Source organism: Myiozetetes cayanensis, unplaced genomic scaffold (genome assembly GCF_022539395.1).
Source record: "Myiozetetes cayanensis isolate MyiCay16 unplaced genomic scaffold, myiCay2020 scf3, whole genome shotgun sequence".
Taxonomy (NCBI): Eukaryota; Metazoa; Chordata; class Aves; order Passeriformes; family Tyrannidae; genus Myiozetetes; species Myiozetetes cayanensis.
This window is the reverse complement of record NW_026087521.1, coordinates 67,042,574-67,058,648: the sequence shown is the minus strand read 5'-3', so window position 1 is coordinate 67,058,648 and position 16,075 is coordinate 67,042,574. Positions and strand designations below refer to the sequence as shown.

The following is a 16,075-nucleotide window of genomic DNA, read 5'->3' as shown; positions in this document are numbered from 1 at the left end:
GGTAAAGACTGAAAAATAAAACCCTGCCACTTATGAAAGTTTGTTGGGGTGAAAAGACCCCCTGTGCGGCTCACAGAGGAGCTTGTGGATGCACCAGAGGTTTGTGACTTTAACAGAGAGAAAGCCTTATGCTGGAGCAGAAGCGGCTCGGATGAGGCACAGTCCTGTTAAAGACTCTGTGACCCTCGAAGGGGATGATGCTTATACTGGAGCGAGACGGCTCAGATAAGCTTGGGATCTCAGTGAGAGATCCATGCTGCTGCTGTTGAAGATTTATGACCCTGATGGGAATTAGGACCTACCCTGGAACAGAAAACGGTTCGGGTAGGGATGTTGGGATCCATGTGTGGGATCCGTGCTGCTGGTGCTAGAGATTTGTGACCCTGAGAGAACCTACGCTGGAGCAGAAAACGGCTCGGGTAGGGATGTTGAAAATTTATGACCCTGAGGGGAATGAGAGAGCCTTACGCTGGAGCAGGAACGGCTCGGGTAAGGATGTTGGGATCCACGCGTAGGATCCAGACTAGACCCATGCCGAGAAGTCAATCAAGGACTGTTCTCCCATGGGGAGGGACCTTCATAGGGAAACAGGGGTGAACTCTTAAACCATTATCCCCTGTAACCCTGTGGAAGAAGATCCATAGTAAGCAAGTGTCCCCTTGCAAGCCTATGGAAAGAAACCCTTCAGGACCTGGGTAACCCCCAGCCTTCGGTTTTAGCCCAGGAGGGGGGTAGACCCAGCCCTGGAGGTCAACACAGAATGAGAGAGAGATAAAGAAGTTCCAGCTGCAACGAAAGTGCTGCAGAGTTACTGGAGAGAGAGAGAGAGAGCTGGAATTCCGAGAACGGAAAAGGACTGCCTCTCCTCCTTAAACTGATATAAAGGGAGGTGGGGGGAGAAGTATCTTCTGTAAATACATAATACCTTTTACTTAAGTAAAATTGTTGTAGATATAATTCTTTAGTTTTAGTTTGATAATAATAATAAATACTCATACTTTTTTTTATTCAGTCTCTTTTTGTCTGCATAAACCTTCTCTCAACTGATAGTAATTGTATAGGGGTATAAAAGTAAATTGAGCCAGGGCAAAACCACGACACATCTGGCATATGTTTTCTCCCTTGATCAATGTATCATCTTGTTAGACATGTCATAAGTCATGTGAGAACCCCAAATGCACCATTGTGGGTGGGTGGGTGGAATTAATGAGAAAAGAGAGGCTCAGTATAAAAATACCATATGATACATGTGCACATTCTGACTTATGGATAATAATCTGGCAAAGCATAATTTTTCCTTCCCCGTCCCTTATAATGTTGTGATAAGTGTTTAGGAAGAAAAAGAAGTTCCTGGGAGTGGCTTATATGAGGAAAGTAGGGCATGTTGATTCCCGAGTGAACTCGGGAACAATAAGAATAAGAGCAAAGGAAAGGGAGATAATCTGAGAAGCAGTGTGGCATATTGCCATAAGGCAAGGCATGAACTAGCATGGCATGCAAACTCAGAATTGAGAGACAAGGTGTGCAACTCATCTCCATGTATTACATGGATCATGGATGCACATATAAAAATTTAGGTATACAAAAACATAATATACATAGACATATGCTTATAATATACATACCTGCTTATATTTAGAAAGACCTTCTGTGATTATCTAGTCTGACCTCTAATAAATCACAGCCTACACAGTTTTGACAACTCCTGTTGTTTTAAGTGTTAAATACAGTATTTCCCTTAAGTCTGAGACACTTCTTCAGCACAACTGCTACAGCATGGAGTCCTCTCAGTGATAGTATGAGGACTGGTCCTTTCTGAGGAGAAAGCGAAGAGAAAGCATGCAAAGTGAATGCAGACCAAGTTCATCACTAGCTCAGGGACAGAAGCAGCTTGGATTTCTCGGGGCTGTGTGGAGTCCCTGTGGGCAGCAATAGCACCAAATGTCTGCTCAACCTTTGCCCTTTATCTTGTTAGTTTTTAAAATAAGGACAAAGACTAGAACATCCTCTGCTGCTCTTCCAACTGGTTCTAGCTCACCCTTTCCTTCATTTAGTTCATGCAAAGGGTGCTGCACTCAAGGAAGGAGATGTCCTGAATAAACTTTGTTCATTTTGCTTTTTAGACAAGGTCATTCCTCACGTTTTCTTTGAGAAGGAGGGTTACTGACTTCTTGTATAACTATTCTGTAGGTTAAGAGAGAACAGGGTATTTCAAAACTAAGTCTCCTCTTGGTGAACTCCACCACTAGAGAAAAGCAAAAGTAGTTAGGCATGGAGGGGAGGAAGCAATGACAGCAGGCTGGGAAACACAGGCCAGTGTGAGAGCCAGCACTTTCTGCAAGGCAATGCTGACAGCTAAGCCAGAAGATAGACTTGAGACCTTTTTTTTCTTTTGTCTTGTCATATCTCATTATTGCTCTCAATACCTGACAACTGGTGCAGTGAGTGTAAATAATTAGGCTCCACACAATCAGTTCTTCCTAGATAAACTACTCTTTGCAGCAGAGGGAAAATAGAGTGGTAAGAATAGTATTTGTGACATTTGTTTTTCACTGATTTTTGGTGCTGATGGCAGCACCTGTAGTCTTGTAGGTAAACTGGAATAAATTGGTACACTCTGCACAGATGCTGCTGACAGCAGGAAAAAGCTTAACTGTGCTTTATGAAGCAAAAGAGAATGTGAGCCACTCAGGGAGGATAAGGAGAAGCCACTCTATTCCCAAGGACTACCACGGCAAATGGATTTCCACTACATTCTTCCATGTTGGATATTAGGCAAAATTATAATACAGGGTTTTCTGTTTTCTGTGTGCACTTTATATTCCCCTTCCTCCTTAACGCATTTTTAAAGAAGAGTTTTTCTGTATATCTATTTACAAGTTTCTGTTGCGTAATATCCAAATATCCAAAATTTCTAGGAATCACTTAATACATTTGTATGAAATAGGTTTTACTGGGAATATCTAATGTTTTTTGTTTCCAAGTCTCATATTGTGTTAACTCATTCTTTGTTCTGTTTCTGCTCTTGGAGCAGAAACAGATGGAAGACAGACCACTTTGACACCCACACTTCAACTTGCACTTTCAGTTGGCAAGATATTTTTTGCACAATCAGCAAACAAACATTCGTCTATATAGTATTGAATGTGGATAAATGCAAACATGTTTTTCTGTATAACATCTTGCTTAATTTCTTCCTTGCCTCCTGTATGTGCTGACTTCTTTGAGTAAGGCCTTAATCAGGTATAAGAATCCACATGGTTTTGATTCATGTCCATTGGTTTCATTTCATCTGACTTTGCCAGCAGAAGGGTAGGTGTCCATCTAGGCATTTTGTTATCCAATCTAAACTTCTTTGGTAGTTCAGTAGCGTGAGAGCCACCCTCAGCAGACAAATAATACTAATGCTGAAGTGAGCTCCTCTACCTCTCCACTGACTATAGAGAGAAACAAAATGATTAATTTTGACTAAATGCTTAACTTTCAAGTAGCTGACATTAGGTGGTAGAGATGCAGCCTATGTTCTTTCTCTCTGGTCATAATTTAATTAGGGGCTGGCAGGTTGACTTTTTTCAATACTTGTGTGTTCTGAAAGTATTCCTTGGTGACAAAATACAGTCCAAGCTATTTAACAAGATCGTTTTTAAATGAATGTAGCAAAAAGATTATTCTTAGTTTCTTGTCTCAAATTGAGAAAATATCTTGCATTTTATGCTAATAACTTTGCTTTGCCTATTTCTTTTACAGATCTATTTTGTAATACTGTTTACTGTATGTGTCAAACATTTTAAATACTTTGCATGGAGTTTGTGTGATATGCAGTGGATACATGACCTTTAGATGTTGCTATGCAGTCTAACTGTATTTGACCTATATGTTGAATACATGTGTGTATACTGGTTTGTTTGCTCTAGATGTATTCAATGTCTGCTTCTGCTTCATGCATACAGTGTTTTGAGGAAGATGCTTTAGAACAATTTCTCATATACATGTGTAGAAAATTTCTATCCCTCCACACAAGGCACCTGCTTCCTCAGCCAGAGTATCTTGCTGAGCTCTGAGGGTTGCTTCGTAACTCTGCTTTCCTGTTTATTTTCTGTTTTGCTTCCTCACTCTCCTCTTCTGAACAATCCCTGACTTACTCCGGATACCACACCAGGTGGTCTGAGAACCACTGTTTCCAGTGGGTAAAGAACGACCCCACTTTTGTGTCTTTTTACTACAACCCCAAGAATACGTGTCCCTCTTCTCTCCCATCTACGCCCCTCTTCCACTAGTGCCTGCTGAAGCCTGGTTTTCCTGCTGTGCAGAAGCATTTCTCCACCTGCACATGAAAGACTATGAAGATTCTGTAAATTGATTATTAGGTGGTTACCTTGAGTCCTAGTTCTTTGAGATAGTGCATATTATTTGTCCTTGCTGCCCACCGGCATTTCACTGATGCAGTTGTAGACAGACAAGGGAGAAACTATAGGCTCTTGCTGCTGTAACTCATCATTTTGATGCATTGCTGATCCATTATGATCCAGAAATCAGCACTGGGGGGGAAACTTCCACTATACTGTAGTAGAAGAGAGGAGACGTGTTTTGACTTCCCATCCTTGGTCTGTTTAGTCACTTTTAATCAAATAATTTACTTTCTCGTTTTGTGGCAATGCCTCTAGGTGAAACTAAGCTGTAACCTGTTCCGGCAGGGAAAGGTAACGCTTCTGCTCCCGACACGGGGCGATGGCTTCTGCTCCTGCCTGGTCTTTTGCTGCCACCTTGTGACATCAGTTCGCTGAAACACTTGGGATCTACCCTAGCAAAGCCCATCTCTCCACTCAGGACTGCTTTTAGATTCCATATTAGCAACTAAAACTGTTAACATAAATCACTGTGTAAATTATATATTTAGAGTTTCAGAGGTGCCTTTGAACTGGATGGATGCTAGCTGGAGTTCCTCCAGTGAGCTTGTTTGGCAAATTCTCCACTGAAGTGAACTGCCTGAGTTTTTGCTTGTGTGGGTGTAAGAAATAAAACAGTCATGCCCTTTGATGGGATTGCTGTGGGATTTAGTGCTCTGGTACAGCCTGGATGTTAGAGGCATAGAAGACAACCATTTAAAGAAATGGCTGTCATTGCCTTATTTTAAAGGCATGAATGCCACAGCAGTCACTGTTAAAGTAAATTGAAAATAGAGAACCCTTACTGAGACTGAGAAATGTCCAGGAATCTAGCCACACTGATTTTTAGTCATTTCAATCCCTTGGAGCTGCTTGCATATATTTTGTTTTAAGTGAATGTGTAGAGCCTCAGATGAGAAGTGAAGAAAAGTAATGTGGAAAAGACTTGAGAAAGTTTGATGAAAATATTTCTTGACCCAGAAGGCAAATAGACACACACCTATCCACCCCATCATGAAATATTTTAAAACTTTATTCACTTTTTGTATTCAAAATATTGAGAGATTATACAGAAGTCATATGAGACCTTCATGATTCCTCTTCCCTGAAAACATCACAATGTTTTCCTGTACACAGAGTAGAAAATAAGGATGAAATGTAAGGTATCAGTTTGTATATTAACAACTGGAGGATATTGACTCAGCAGTGACCCTGCTTGAACACAAGCAGAGTTTAGCCTGATTGGTTTCCTGGAGTTCAAATGAAATTGTTAGTGTCCTCCAAAAACATACTTGAGAGAGGGGATGTGGCTGACATCCAAACCTGGCTTAGTCTGATATCTCGATTCAGTAAAACTTTATTAAATTTGCTGTATTTCTCAAGAGATATGTAACTTGCTCTTATGTGGGAATTATGAAGAAATTTAATGTAGATTTGGTGCACATCAAACCCTTCCATAAGATAAACTTCTTCCCTTTTTTACTTTCTATGTTGGTCATTTATTCTCTTGTTACAAAAAATGATGCTCTGAAGAAATGTGTAGGATGCAAACATTCATGCAGAAAATACATCCACCTTTATAAATCTGTATCATAATAGGTTGCTATTTATAAAACTTTTGTGTGTGTCTGTGATGATTTCTGTTGGAGTGTATCTTTTTCAGACTTTTTGACATATAAAATGACATTTTAGCCTGGCCTTGCATAGGCTGCTTCTTTATTAACCTTAAACTTAAAGCTCTTCTCTCTTTCTAGATAGAGGAGAGAACAGAATTTTTGAACAAATCTGCTCAGAAGAGGTAAAGTAAGGAAACAGTAAGTTCAGTTCAAATAGTAGAGTTTAGTTGGAGAGCATAATAATGTCTTTCTTTCTTTTTTTTTTTGTTTTCTTACCTACTTCCTACAGTGGTATGAAGCCCACCCAGACGACAGCAGTTGTCTCAAAGATTGACAGTAGACTTGAGCAATACACAAGTGCAATTGAGGTAAGTTAACTCCAGGTCACAATGGATGTAGTTACTAATGGCTTTGGGAGCTTTAATCAGCCTATGTTTTACTGTTTAAGAATTGCAGGGATTTTTTGGTCACAAATGCTTTTTTACAGAATCACAGAATATTCTGAGTTGGAAGGGACCCACAAGGATCATCGAGTCCAGCTCTTAAGTGAATGACCCACACAGGGATCAAACCCATGACCTTTGCATTATTAGCACCAGGCTCTAACCCACTGTGACTTCAAGACGAAAATGTTTCAGGCATCCCTATAACCAACATTTGGATATATAGCTAAACAAAACCTCTTCCCTTTCATGCTTCTATTTACTGTTTTGTAAACTTGGAGCAGCTCTTGAAGGACTCAGTCAGCATCTTGAGTGACAGTTACATCCTCTTCTTACCTGATGAGAGAATTATGTGCACAGAGCTGATAGCCATCATAAGCAAAGCTGACTTAGCAGCTTATTTAGAACAGAGAACTAGGTTTGTGTTGCTCACTGCCACTTCAGAGTGAAATTCCTTGGCAAAGACATACACTACAGTGAACAAGGGAGTTAAGAAGTGACAAAGGAAAAACAGAATCACATTAAAATGCAGAATTTGACCCCAGGTGATTTTGACAACTAGTGGTTAATAATGTGCCTAGGAACCAGAATTGAGGACTTTTTCTTTTCATAGTTCACAGAAAAATAGGAATTTGATTTTGTTGTTGTTGTTGTTTCGAGGGTTTTTTAGCTGTTTTTATAAATCAGTGAGTGTGAAAGCTACTAGTTAATATAGCAGGCTGACTGGACTGGGTTGTGAAGTGTTATGGAAATACAATAGTATACAAAAGGATATGATATTGATAGCTGTGACAAAGGTATAGCACTTCTTCCTTCCCTGCTGGATATTTTTTTTCTCCTCTCATCTGCATGTAGAGTCTAAACACAGTATTCCACTAAGGTTTTAATTGGTTGGGCTTTATTATCATTTAATGTAAAGGAAACTATAGTCATTCAAGATCAATTAATAGTCTTTTTTCCTGGTACTGCTGCCTGTTTAACCTTTCTGCTAGAAAGCTTATCAGCCAGAGAGTTTATATTGTGTGCCAGTTGCCAATGAAAAAAAAAGCACATGGATGAAAGGATGAAGGCTTGGGCTTGCCTCCAGCACTTAGGTCAAGTTAAAGGTAGCTCAAACTCCTCCATTTGAGACAAATGCCAGCATGGCACCCAGTAGTCCCCATATCATCAAAACAGGGGCATAGAACTTCTGTCATGCTGCTTCACTCCATGCCTTTTCTGACTTATATTAGGTTCTCCAATATTTTCAGTAGGGCTGTGTTCCATTTAGATATTGAAAAGCATAGCTCTACAGTAAGAGGAAGGCAATGTGGATTCAAACTATATACAGTTCCCATCTGACTTGAAATATTTCCTTTGCTGAGTTTTTAATGTTTTCAAAATCTGCCAAATCTGACTTGCTTTGCAACTAGAGGCAAAGCCTCAGCTCGTACAGGTTCTCCTTCTCATCTCATTCTCATCAAATCTATGATATGCAAAATATACAAGAATTTTGAAAATAAGAAAGATGAAGAATTTGGTCGAGTGTCTATGCAAAAAGCACATTTCCAAAAAAAAATAAAAAACAACAAAAAACCAAAACAAACAAGCAAACCAAAAAATTCCCACCCCAATTCTCCACTCTTTAAAAAAGATTACCCTACTCCAAATATACTGTAATTGCTGAAATTTACCCCTAAAATCCTGTGTTGTAAGGTTAAGTTGTCTGGGACAGATGGAGCAGACTCTGATGCTGAATGACAGAGCAGCCTTTTTCCCTGCCTCTAAATAAGGATTTCCTTAGCCATATCCCTAAAAGAGCCAGGCTTACAGGATTTAGGTGCTAAGATTTGAAAAAGGACAAATTAAAGCCTTGGAGCAGTTCTGTGCAGAGTTACGGTTTGCCATAAATTTTAGAAATGAATGAAAAAATCTCAGTGATTTCAATAATCTCAGTTAGTTGTGCCAAGGGTGCAACTAAATCAAAAAGGGAAGAGAGTCTCAGTGGTGCTTTTTGAGCTGAGTGCTGCTTTTCATCCTTGCATGATCAGTGCTAGAACCACTTACAGCATTCTCCAGCACTGCCCCAAAGTCAAACTACCCTGCACCTCCAGCTTTTAATGCCAAACACCAACTGGCCTCAATTCTTTTCCAGGGCACAAAGGCTTCAAGACCAGTTAAGCCAGCAGCTTCTGACCTTCATGTTGCAGCTGAGGGTGTCCGTAATATCAAGAGTATGTGGGAGAAAGGGAATGTTTTTTCATCACCCTCTGGGACAGCAACACCAAATAAGGTTTGCGTGGAACATAATGATTATAAAGAATTATGCTATGGGCCTGACCTTGCCATTCACTTTCCTGTGAGTAAGCATGTCTGCTCCTGTTGACATCACTGGTGAAGAATATCCCAAAGGATACTGAGGACCTCAGAAATCCACAAAATTTGTGGCTGCAATATTGAGTATAATGCAAGAGTTTAGTAACCTACTGAGCTGAGTTATGAGACATTCCAGAGCCACATCAGATATCTTAGACAAATATATCTGGGCAGTTCAAGCAGAGTACAAACAAATTCTTTGTGCTGGGAAAAGTTCTTTTGGGGGTCAGAGAAGGATTAAATAGGCAAGATAGTGATGATGTTTTATAGATAATGCACAGAAGTATTTGTGAGACCTTTATCTTTTCTATGTAAGATCTTAAGGCAAGATCTTCTTTTTATAAATAGATGTGAGCTGATGAGCATTTATCATAGCCAAAAAACTGAGCCATGGGGGTTAAAAACTGAAGAGGGTTATTTCAGATAGTAATTAAATTTTAGTAATTTGTTCTAACCTTTTAAAGATTGATTTTAATGTTTTAAATTTTAGGCTCCTTAGCTTCTCTATAGTGTGCTTTTCTGGAAAAAAAATAGTGTAACAAAACAAAAAATATGGACTTAGACAGGTGTCTCTTCTATTAAGCTATTGGAGTTCAGGCTCATGACAGAAAGAGCGTGTTTATGTCTAACATCCTGGGTTCACGGGAGTGGAAATGATTTTGTCAGTCCACGTTTATCATTATTGAAAACTAGAGGGCAGTAGTACTATTGTAGTTTGTAGGGACAATACCTTCAGAGGAGACAGGATGACTCTAGTCATAGGCTCAGTGAGGGCCTCTATATTAAACTCAGGCTTGTCTTTGCTTTTAAATCTAAACCATGAAAACAGAGCAAAAGCTATTCTTATAGTCTTCTGATTAGATTTTATTGTTTTGCAGGAAACTGCTGGACTGAAGGTGGGTGTCTCCAGTCGAATAAACGAGTGGTTAACCAAGACCCCAGAGAGCAGCAAATCATCTGCTCCAAAACCTTCTGTAAGTAAACTTGCAACTACTTCTTCAGTAGGTGGGTTCTTTCCATGGGCAGAAGGGGTGACAGGGCTTCCTTGACCAGCTGGTGGTCTTTGGAGGAACCTTGCTTAATGTCCTTGTGGAAGCTCACAGAGGCCCACTGGCTGCTGATTCAGAAAAGGGGGAGATGAAAGAGGGCAGTTTTCACCTTAAAAGCTCATGGATGACCTAAAAAGGCAAGTGCTCAGAAAAGCACTTCTGCCCTTCTCTGCAAGGAAAAGACATTAATTTACTACCTGTAAAAGGCTTACCACTAATTTAGAACTTACCAGCCATAGACCCTTCATGAAACACTTGGGCTTTGACTCTTACCCTGTAAAAATTTTCAAAGTATATTTTAAAATAAACTGAAATAATTTAATTCTTTATGAAATTAAATATAATTTCTAATGAATGCCTTTAGCATGACTATTACTTCAGCAAGAAGAAGAGTAGAAAATGCTTTCCAGGTAATAAAGTGGGAGTGTGAGAAGCAGCAGTGTGGATGTGGGAAGGAGCAGAAAGAGGTAACTGTGGGATGGGGAAGGGTAAGGATGAGGAACTGGAGCTGTAAATATCCATACTGGAGAATGGCAGGATATCAGTCATGGTGTTAATGGTTAAACTTCAGGATTCTATTAAAGAACTTGTTTCTTTTCATATTCTTGTGTAATGTTTTTCTGCCAGTCCACTTGCCCTTTATAAAAGATGCAGCCTGAAAAGCTCTTTCTCAGTTCGTGCTCCTATTTGTCCCAAAAAGGAGCTTGAAATTTTGAAGTGTTGTCCCTAATGTCAGTATTTACTGGTATCTACATGGAGATTGTGTCCTTATGGACACAAATATAAAATCAAAAGAAGTCATTAATGTTCACTGTATTTAATCAAAACTGCTAAAATCAGTATAGAATTTGCCTCTGGATTTTTCTCTCTTTTAAGTTGCATCTTTTAGAAAACATAAAACTAACCTCTTGTTTTTCCTTCAGCCAACTGTTTCTATCTATGTTTTAATTTCCCTCTTTCTCAATAGATTGTTCTTTCTTCTTTCAATATCTCTGCTTGAAGGAGCCCACTCTCCTCCTATTCTTCTTTGGGGGTCTGTTTGCTAAGTTGGTCAGGTAAACCTATTTATAATTGACTATGAAGAATGATATACATCTATAATGTGTGATTTTTACTTTTTTTTTTTTTTTTCTCCAGGAAAGCTAGAATTTCTTAGTTAGCAAATACCTTTTTACCCCCATGATATTCCACCAAAATAAAGAAACGTTCCAAGCTTTTGTGACCATGACGATACTTGCGGGTTTTGGATCAATATTGAATTCAAAGTAGAGGGAACAAAGACCTCAGTTAATTTTATGGTGAACCTAAATCACATATTCCAAATGATTTCAGGACTATGGAAATGGTATTGTGATAATCTCCACTGCAAGTGGTTTTGTGATAAGGTCAATTGCAATTTTGTTGTTTCCTTCCTTCTTGTTACTGATGAACTAGTTTTTTGAAGTATATAATTGGCTTCAAGTCTTAAACATCTGCAACCCTCTGTAGCTGCAGGTTATGATCCATTCTAGAACACCTCTGTTGGGTGCAAATATTCCTTGCAGAAATCACATTTCCATTCATCACTGAGTTTAGAACTTTTAGAGTTAGAAATTCTCATGTGCATAAACCTATCTACCTATGGATGGCAAGAACAAGATTCTAGAAACATACAGGACTTGAATACTTTCTGAAAATGAGAGTACCTATGTCCAAAATTGTTTGAATCTCTTGTTAGATATCAATCCATCTGTCCTTAAGCAGGTGCATTACCACTAGCCTAGCACACATAATTTTGATTTGTAGCCCTCCTTTTCTTCAAGAAGAGGCTTAATATTTTTATGGAGTTTTGCTTAGTCTCCATAACATTTTCAGAGAATACTATTATTCTTTTACTTTCTCTATCTTTTTGGTTTTCTTTGGTTTTTTGTTTTGTTTTGAGTTTTGTGGTTTGGGGTTTTTTTATCAGGCTAGTGATTGGTACAGCCTAAGATTACAAATGATGCAATGGAAATTCAAATGGATGTGAAGTGCTACAGTAATAAAGCCTAAAACCTATATTTAAGAATGGAGAGTAGAATCTGCTTTTCTGTTGTATTAAAAGCCTCTACTCTATTTTTTCACAGAGTTTTTTTGTATGAAATATTTTTATTTTGATCTAAAATAACTGAAACAATCTTTTGAATTCCTCCCTAAGAAAAACTGAATTCCTCCCTCTGAAAAAATGTGGGGGTTTTTCTGCAAAAAATGGAATTATCTTTTGGGCAGTAACTCTTAACTTACTATGTTCAACCAAGGGAGTGCAGTGATGACCAGCCTGTACTATACAAAACAGATTTGGTGGGATTGTTTCTTCTCTTACAGCATGTATATGTGCAGAGTCCTTATGTGATGTATCATTCTGAATTGCTTTATAATTGATAGACAATGTAATACTTATCACTGGTGGATGTTCTTGAACTTTTTTTATGAGAAAGTTGCATTCTAACATTTTGTTTAGCAAATTAGAAGAAACATGAACTAATGTTGTTTTCTGTTCTTTGACATTTGACAGGATTTGAAACCAGGAGACGTATCCGGCAAACGTAACCTCTGGGAGAAGCAGTCAGTTGATAAGCCAGCTTCTTCTTCTAAGGTAGTACTTCTGTGCATTATTAGGAGGATAATATCTCTGTTGAAGGCTTTCTTTCAGTTTCATACAGTCAGTCAGTTGGAATGAGGCCTTGTCCTCTGTTACTAACCTGCTTCTTTATCTATAGAAGAAAATACTATGAGGTGCAGAAAGCCATGAAAACTTTTAAACACCTATTTGGCAGAGCTGTGTTATTGTGGAATCTGTCTTGCATGGAGTTGATTTTTTTTCTTGTTATAAATAAAACAATGTTCTCCTCTATTGAATTTTAATTATGGGTTATTACTTTTTCAAACAGGTATCAGCTATGGGGAAAAAATCAGAGGCCAATGGTAAGTAATACCATAATGCATACATTGCACCTGTTTTTATATTGTAATACATGTTATTACATATATAACATAATATTATTATATGTATAATGTTAGACATATTATACACATATTTAATAACATTGTACACATATAGTTTAATAAAATCATACATATAATAATATAATACATATATTGTGACACATATTACAGTATAGAAATATTGCCACATTTTTGCAGAGGTGTACCGGTGTTAAAATTCTACAGCTATTAATGCTGATGCCAGTAAAGCCCTTTTTGCCTTTGCCTTTCAAAAGCTCCATTGCAACACCATCAAAACACGAATGCTTGAGAAATAAACCTACATCATCTTTCTAGGAGGACTGAGTACTAGCAGTGCATCAGCCATGTTTCCAAAGGCTTGTTCAAGAGATATTTATAGCATGTTTCATGTAGCTGGGGAGTATCATTAAAATGTGCATGGGCTGATGAATGGAATGGCCATTTGACAAATTACAGCAAATGCAAAGCATCTGGGAAAGGCTCTTTTAAAGGCTGCAGTGGGAATGGATATGCCTTTCCTGAGCAGAGAGGGGGAGCTCAAAAAACAAAGCTGTTGCAGCAACATCATTTGAGCAGAAAAGGAAGATTTCAGTACTCTGAAGTCAGCCTGAGTACTGAAATTCAGTGCTCAGCCCTGCATCTGACTTTAAACACAGCCACTGGGTAATGGTGAAGCCTGAGGAAAACTCAGTAGTGTTGATTTTTAGAAATAATTCTTCTGGTTGATGGTAAATCTCCTGTACTCCTGCATACCCGGACTGGAATGGAGTTCAAACACCTTCAGCAGCAGGAATGTTTTTGCTGGAGCTGCGCATTGCTGTCTTTTCAAGGCACAATAGTCTTAATACTGTAATTTTGGAACCACTAGCAAAATCGCCCTCTTAGCTTTTTAATTTCCATTTTAACCTAAAACACTCTAAATAAAGCCAATTAAACCAATTATGTGCCTGAGGACTCATGGGGAAGAATGAAAATTCACGGATCACTTTAATAGGTTTAAAGATGCCTTGCAACATTCCTCCACTCTAAGAATGAAATGGTTGAATATGGAAAAACTTTCAGTTTTCTACACTTCAATATGTGCAAACATTTTTCGTCACATTCGTATGTGAAGCCACAGGCATGGTATGCCTGTGAACTTTTCTTATTGGTTTATAGTCATGCAAACCCCAATTGTTTTCTCCCTCTTCTCCTTTTTTAAACCGAACTGTTAGGAGAGGGGTTTTCAGGCTCACTCAGTGTTAGTGCAGCTCTGCTTCTGTGGAAGGTGTTAGCAGTGCACCCACACGTGGCTGGGGAGAGTAATGGGTTTAGGAGCAGCCCTGCATTTCTGTGTGGGTGTTCCTGAGCACCCCCTGAACTGCTTCCTCAGGCTGTTGGAGGCAAGCAAGGTGAAATCCTGCTTGCTTCTTGGAAACCACCTCTGAGCAATCGCAGTACATGAGCACAGCAGCACCCAGCTTGTGTCCTGCCTTCTTACATGTTGTTAATCTAGAGCTGTGCCTTTTCTATTTTAGAGATGTATTTGTGTTGTTTCAAGCCATCTTTAATCTTTATTTTTCTCAGCAGGTTTGAGACAATTTGAGAAAGAACCATAGAAGGCCACTAAAGATGCTGGACCAATCAGTTTGGGGGAAAGAAAAAAGGAAAAAGTGCTAAATTGTTCTTTTTATATTTATGTTTATTTACTAAAATGTCTTTTTGCATTATACCACTTTAAACCATGTATATTAGCACTGTATTTAACAATCAGTCTAGAGTTTCATCATAATAGTACTGCCTTTGCACAAGAGCCTTTATTCCTACAGAAACTCATGCTGTGAAATATGTAGACTCTCCTACTGATAGTCATAACTATGTACCTGAACAGTGATTTCAACTGCCATAAGAGGTCAACCCAAAATGCATCTGAAGTAAAGTTGCTTAAGAAAGGGTGTGCAGTAAACCTATAAAAACAATGGTTACTTTTGTAATACAGAAGTCTTTCTTTCTGCACTTTAGACTAAGGCATGGAAGAAATATCTTTAGTTGACAATGTAATATTTTCTGTAAGCTGCCCATGTCATGACAAATACTGCATCAATAATGTGTTTTATTTTTTTGTTTTATACTTTTTTTTTTTAAGTATCAAGTTTTCCATTCTAGTTTAAGTTAAGACCTAAATTTGGATGATTATATTAGCTGACAGCGGTACTGATACTTCTTTTTGTTGTTAGTGACTAGTGATTGAATGCAATTTAGAATATATACACACGTAGCTTTACAAAGTTTAGCCTAAAGGCACTACTAACGGTAGAATGCTTTTAACATGTGCTAGAGTGTTATAATTAGTAATAAACACACATAATTAGCCAATATCACAGCTTAAAAAAAATAAAGAAAAAATTACACACTTTTCTATAGTAAGACTTCATAATTGCTATTAGAGGTATGGTGAGATAAGTATTAAAAAATTTTAAATGTCAGTTGCCCAGTAATGGGTAATTAAAAAGAAAGTATAGTTTTTAAAAGAGGAAAAGGTAAGGGTATAGAGGGTCAAAAATAGGTCACTTGTATAAAACGTTGTAGTTTAATTTATATAAAACTACCATAATTAAAAAGAAAAAAAAATCTAAACAGAGTTGGAGTTTGTTTCAAATCACTATACTCTAAATCTTGCCATCCATCAGTGCTGCCTACCAAGTCCACCAAAAAATTAAGTAAACCTCTATCTTTAATGCGCTTCTTCTTACCTCTCTCTCTTGAATATCTTCTTTACAGATGTTTTCATTTGTATATATTTAACACATGGCTATAGGACGTCAGCGTGTTTTGAATTTACACGCCATACAGTTTAGCATTTACATCCTACAGCATACGGGTGGCATAAACTGAGCAGCTCAATTAGCCTGAGTACATTGTTAACAGCTTTGTAGTGCATCCCCCCAGGATCTTCCTTTTCACCACTTCCATCTCTTACAGGATCTGACTTCTTCCTAAAGAAGTATATTGTTATATTTCAAGCCAAAGATGAGCTGACCTGCTTGGTTGAAAGAACTTGTTTACATATAGAAATGCATATAGTTATTTGTAGGGGGGACACTATGTCTGACATTGTCTAGGAGTTCTCATGTTTTGTTTTGGGGTTTTGTAAATGCTCCTCTGAATCTTTCAAATACATCTGATAGCTGCAATAAAAATTATTTGTTCATACAATGTATTCTTAAACTGCATCCACAATAAATGGAATATTTCCATCAGCA

At 38.1% G+C, this 16,075-nt stretch overlaps 1 protein-coding gene across 10 annotated transcripts in view; it reads left to right on the top strand.

Moving 5' to 3' along the window:
* CALD1 (caldesmon 1) overlaps positions 1–16,075 on the top strand; it is a 269,935-nt gene extending 253,860 nt beyond the window's left edge. For 8 of the 10 annotated variants that reach the window (XM_050323371.1, XM_050323368.1, XM_050323367.1 and 5 more), the window contains 7 exons: positions 6,140–6,183; positions 6,291–6,369; positions 8,579–8,716; positions 9,678–9,773; positions 12,382–12,462; positions 12,758–12,791; positions 14,400–16,075. In XM_050323371.1, the coding sequence (XP_050179328.1) occupies positions 6,140–6,183; positions 6,291–6,369; positions 8,579–8,716; positions 9,678–9,773; positions 12,382–12,462; positions 12,758–12,791; positions 14,400–14,431 (504 nt within the window). In that variant the 3' untranslated portion in view covers positions 14,432–16,075. Of the gene's footprint in view, positions 1–6,139; positions 6,184–6,290; positions 6,370–8,578; positions 8,717–9,677; positions 9,774–10,815; positions 10,904–12,381; positions 12,463–12,757; positions 12,792–14,399 lie in introns of those variants that run through there. The other 2 variants (XM_050323372.1, XR_007629896.1) reach the window with 2 other exon arrangements.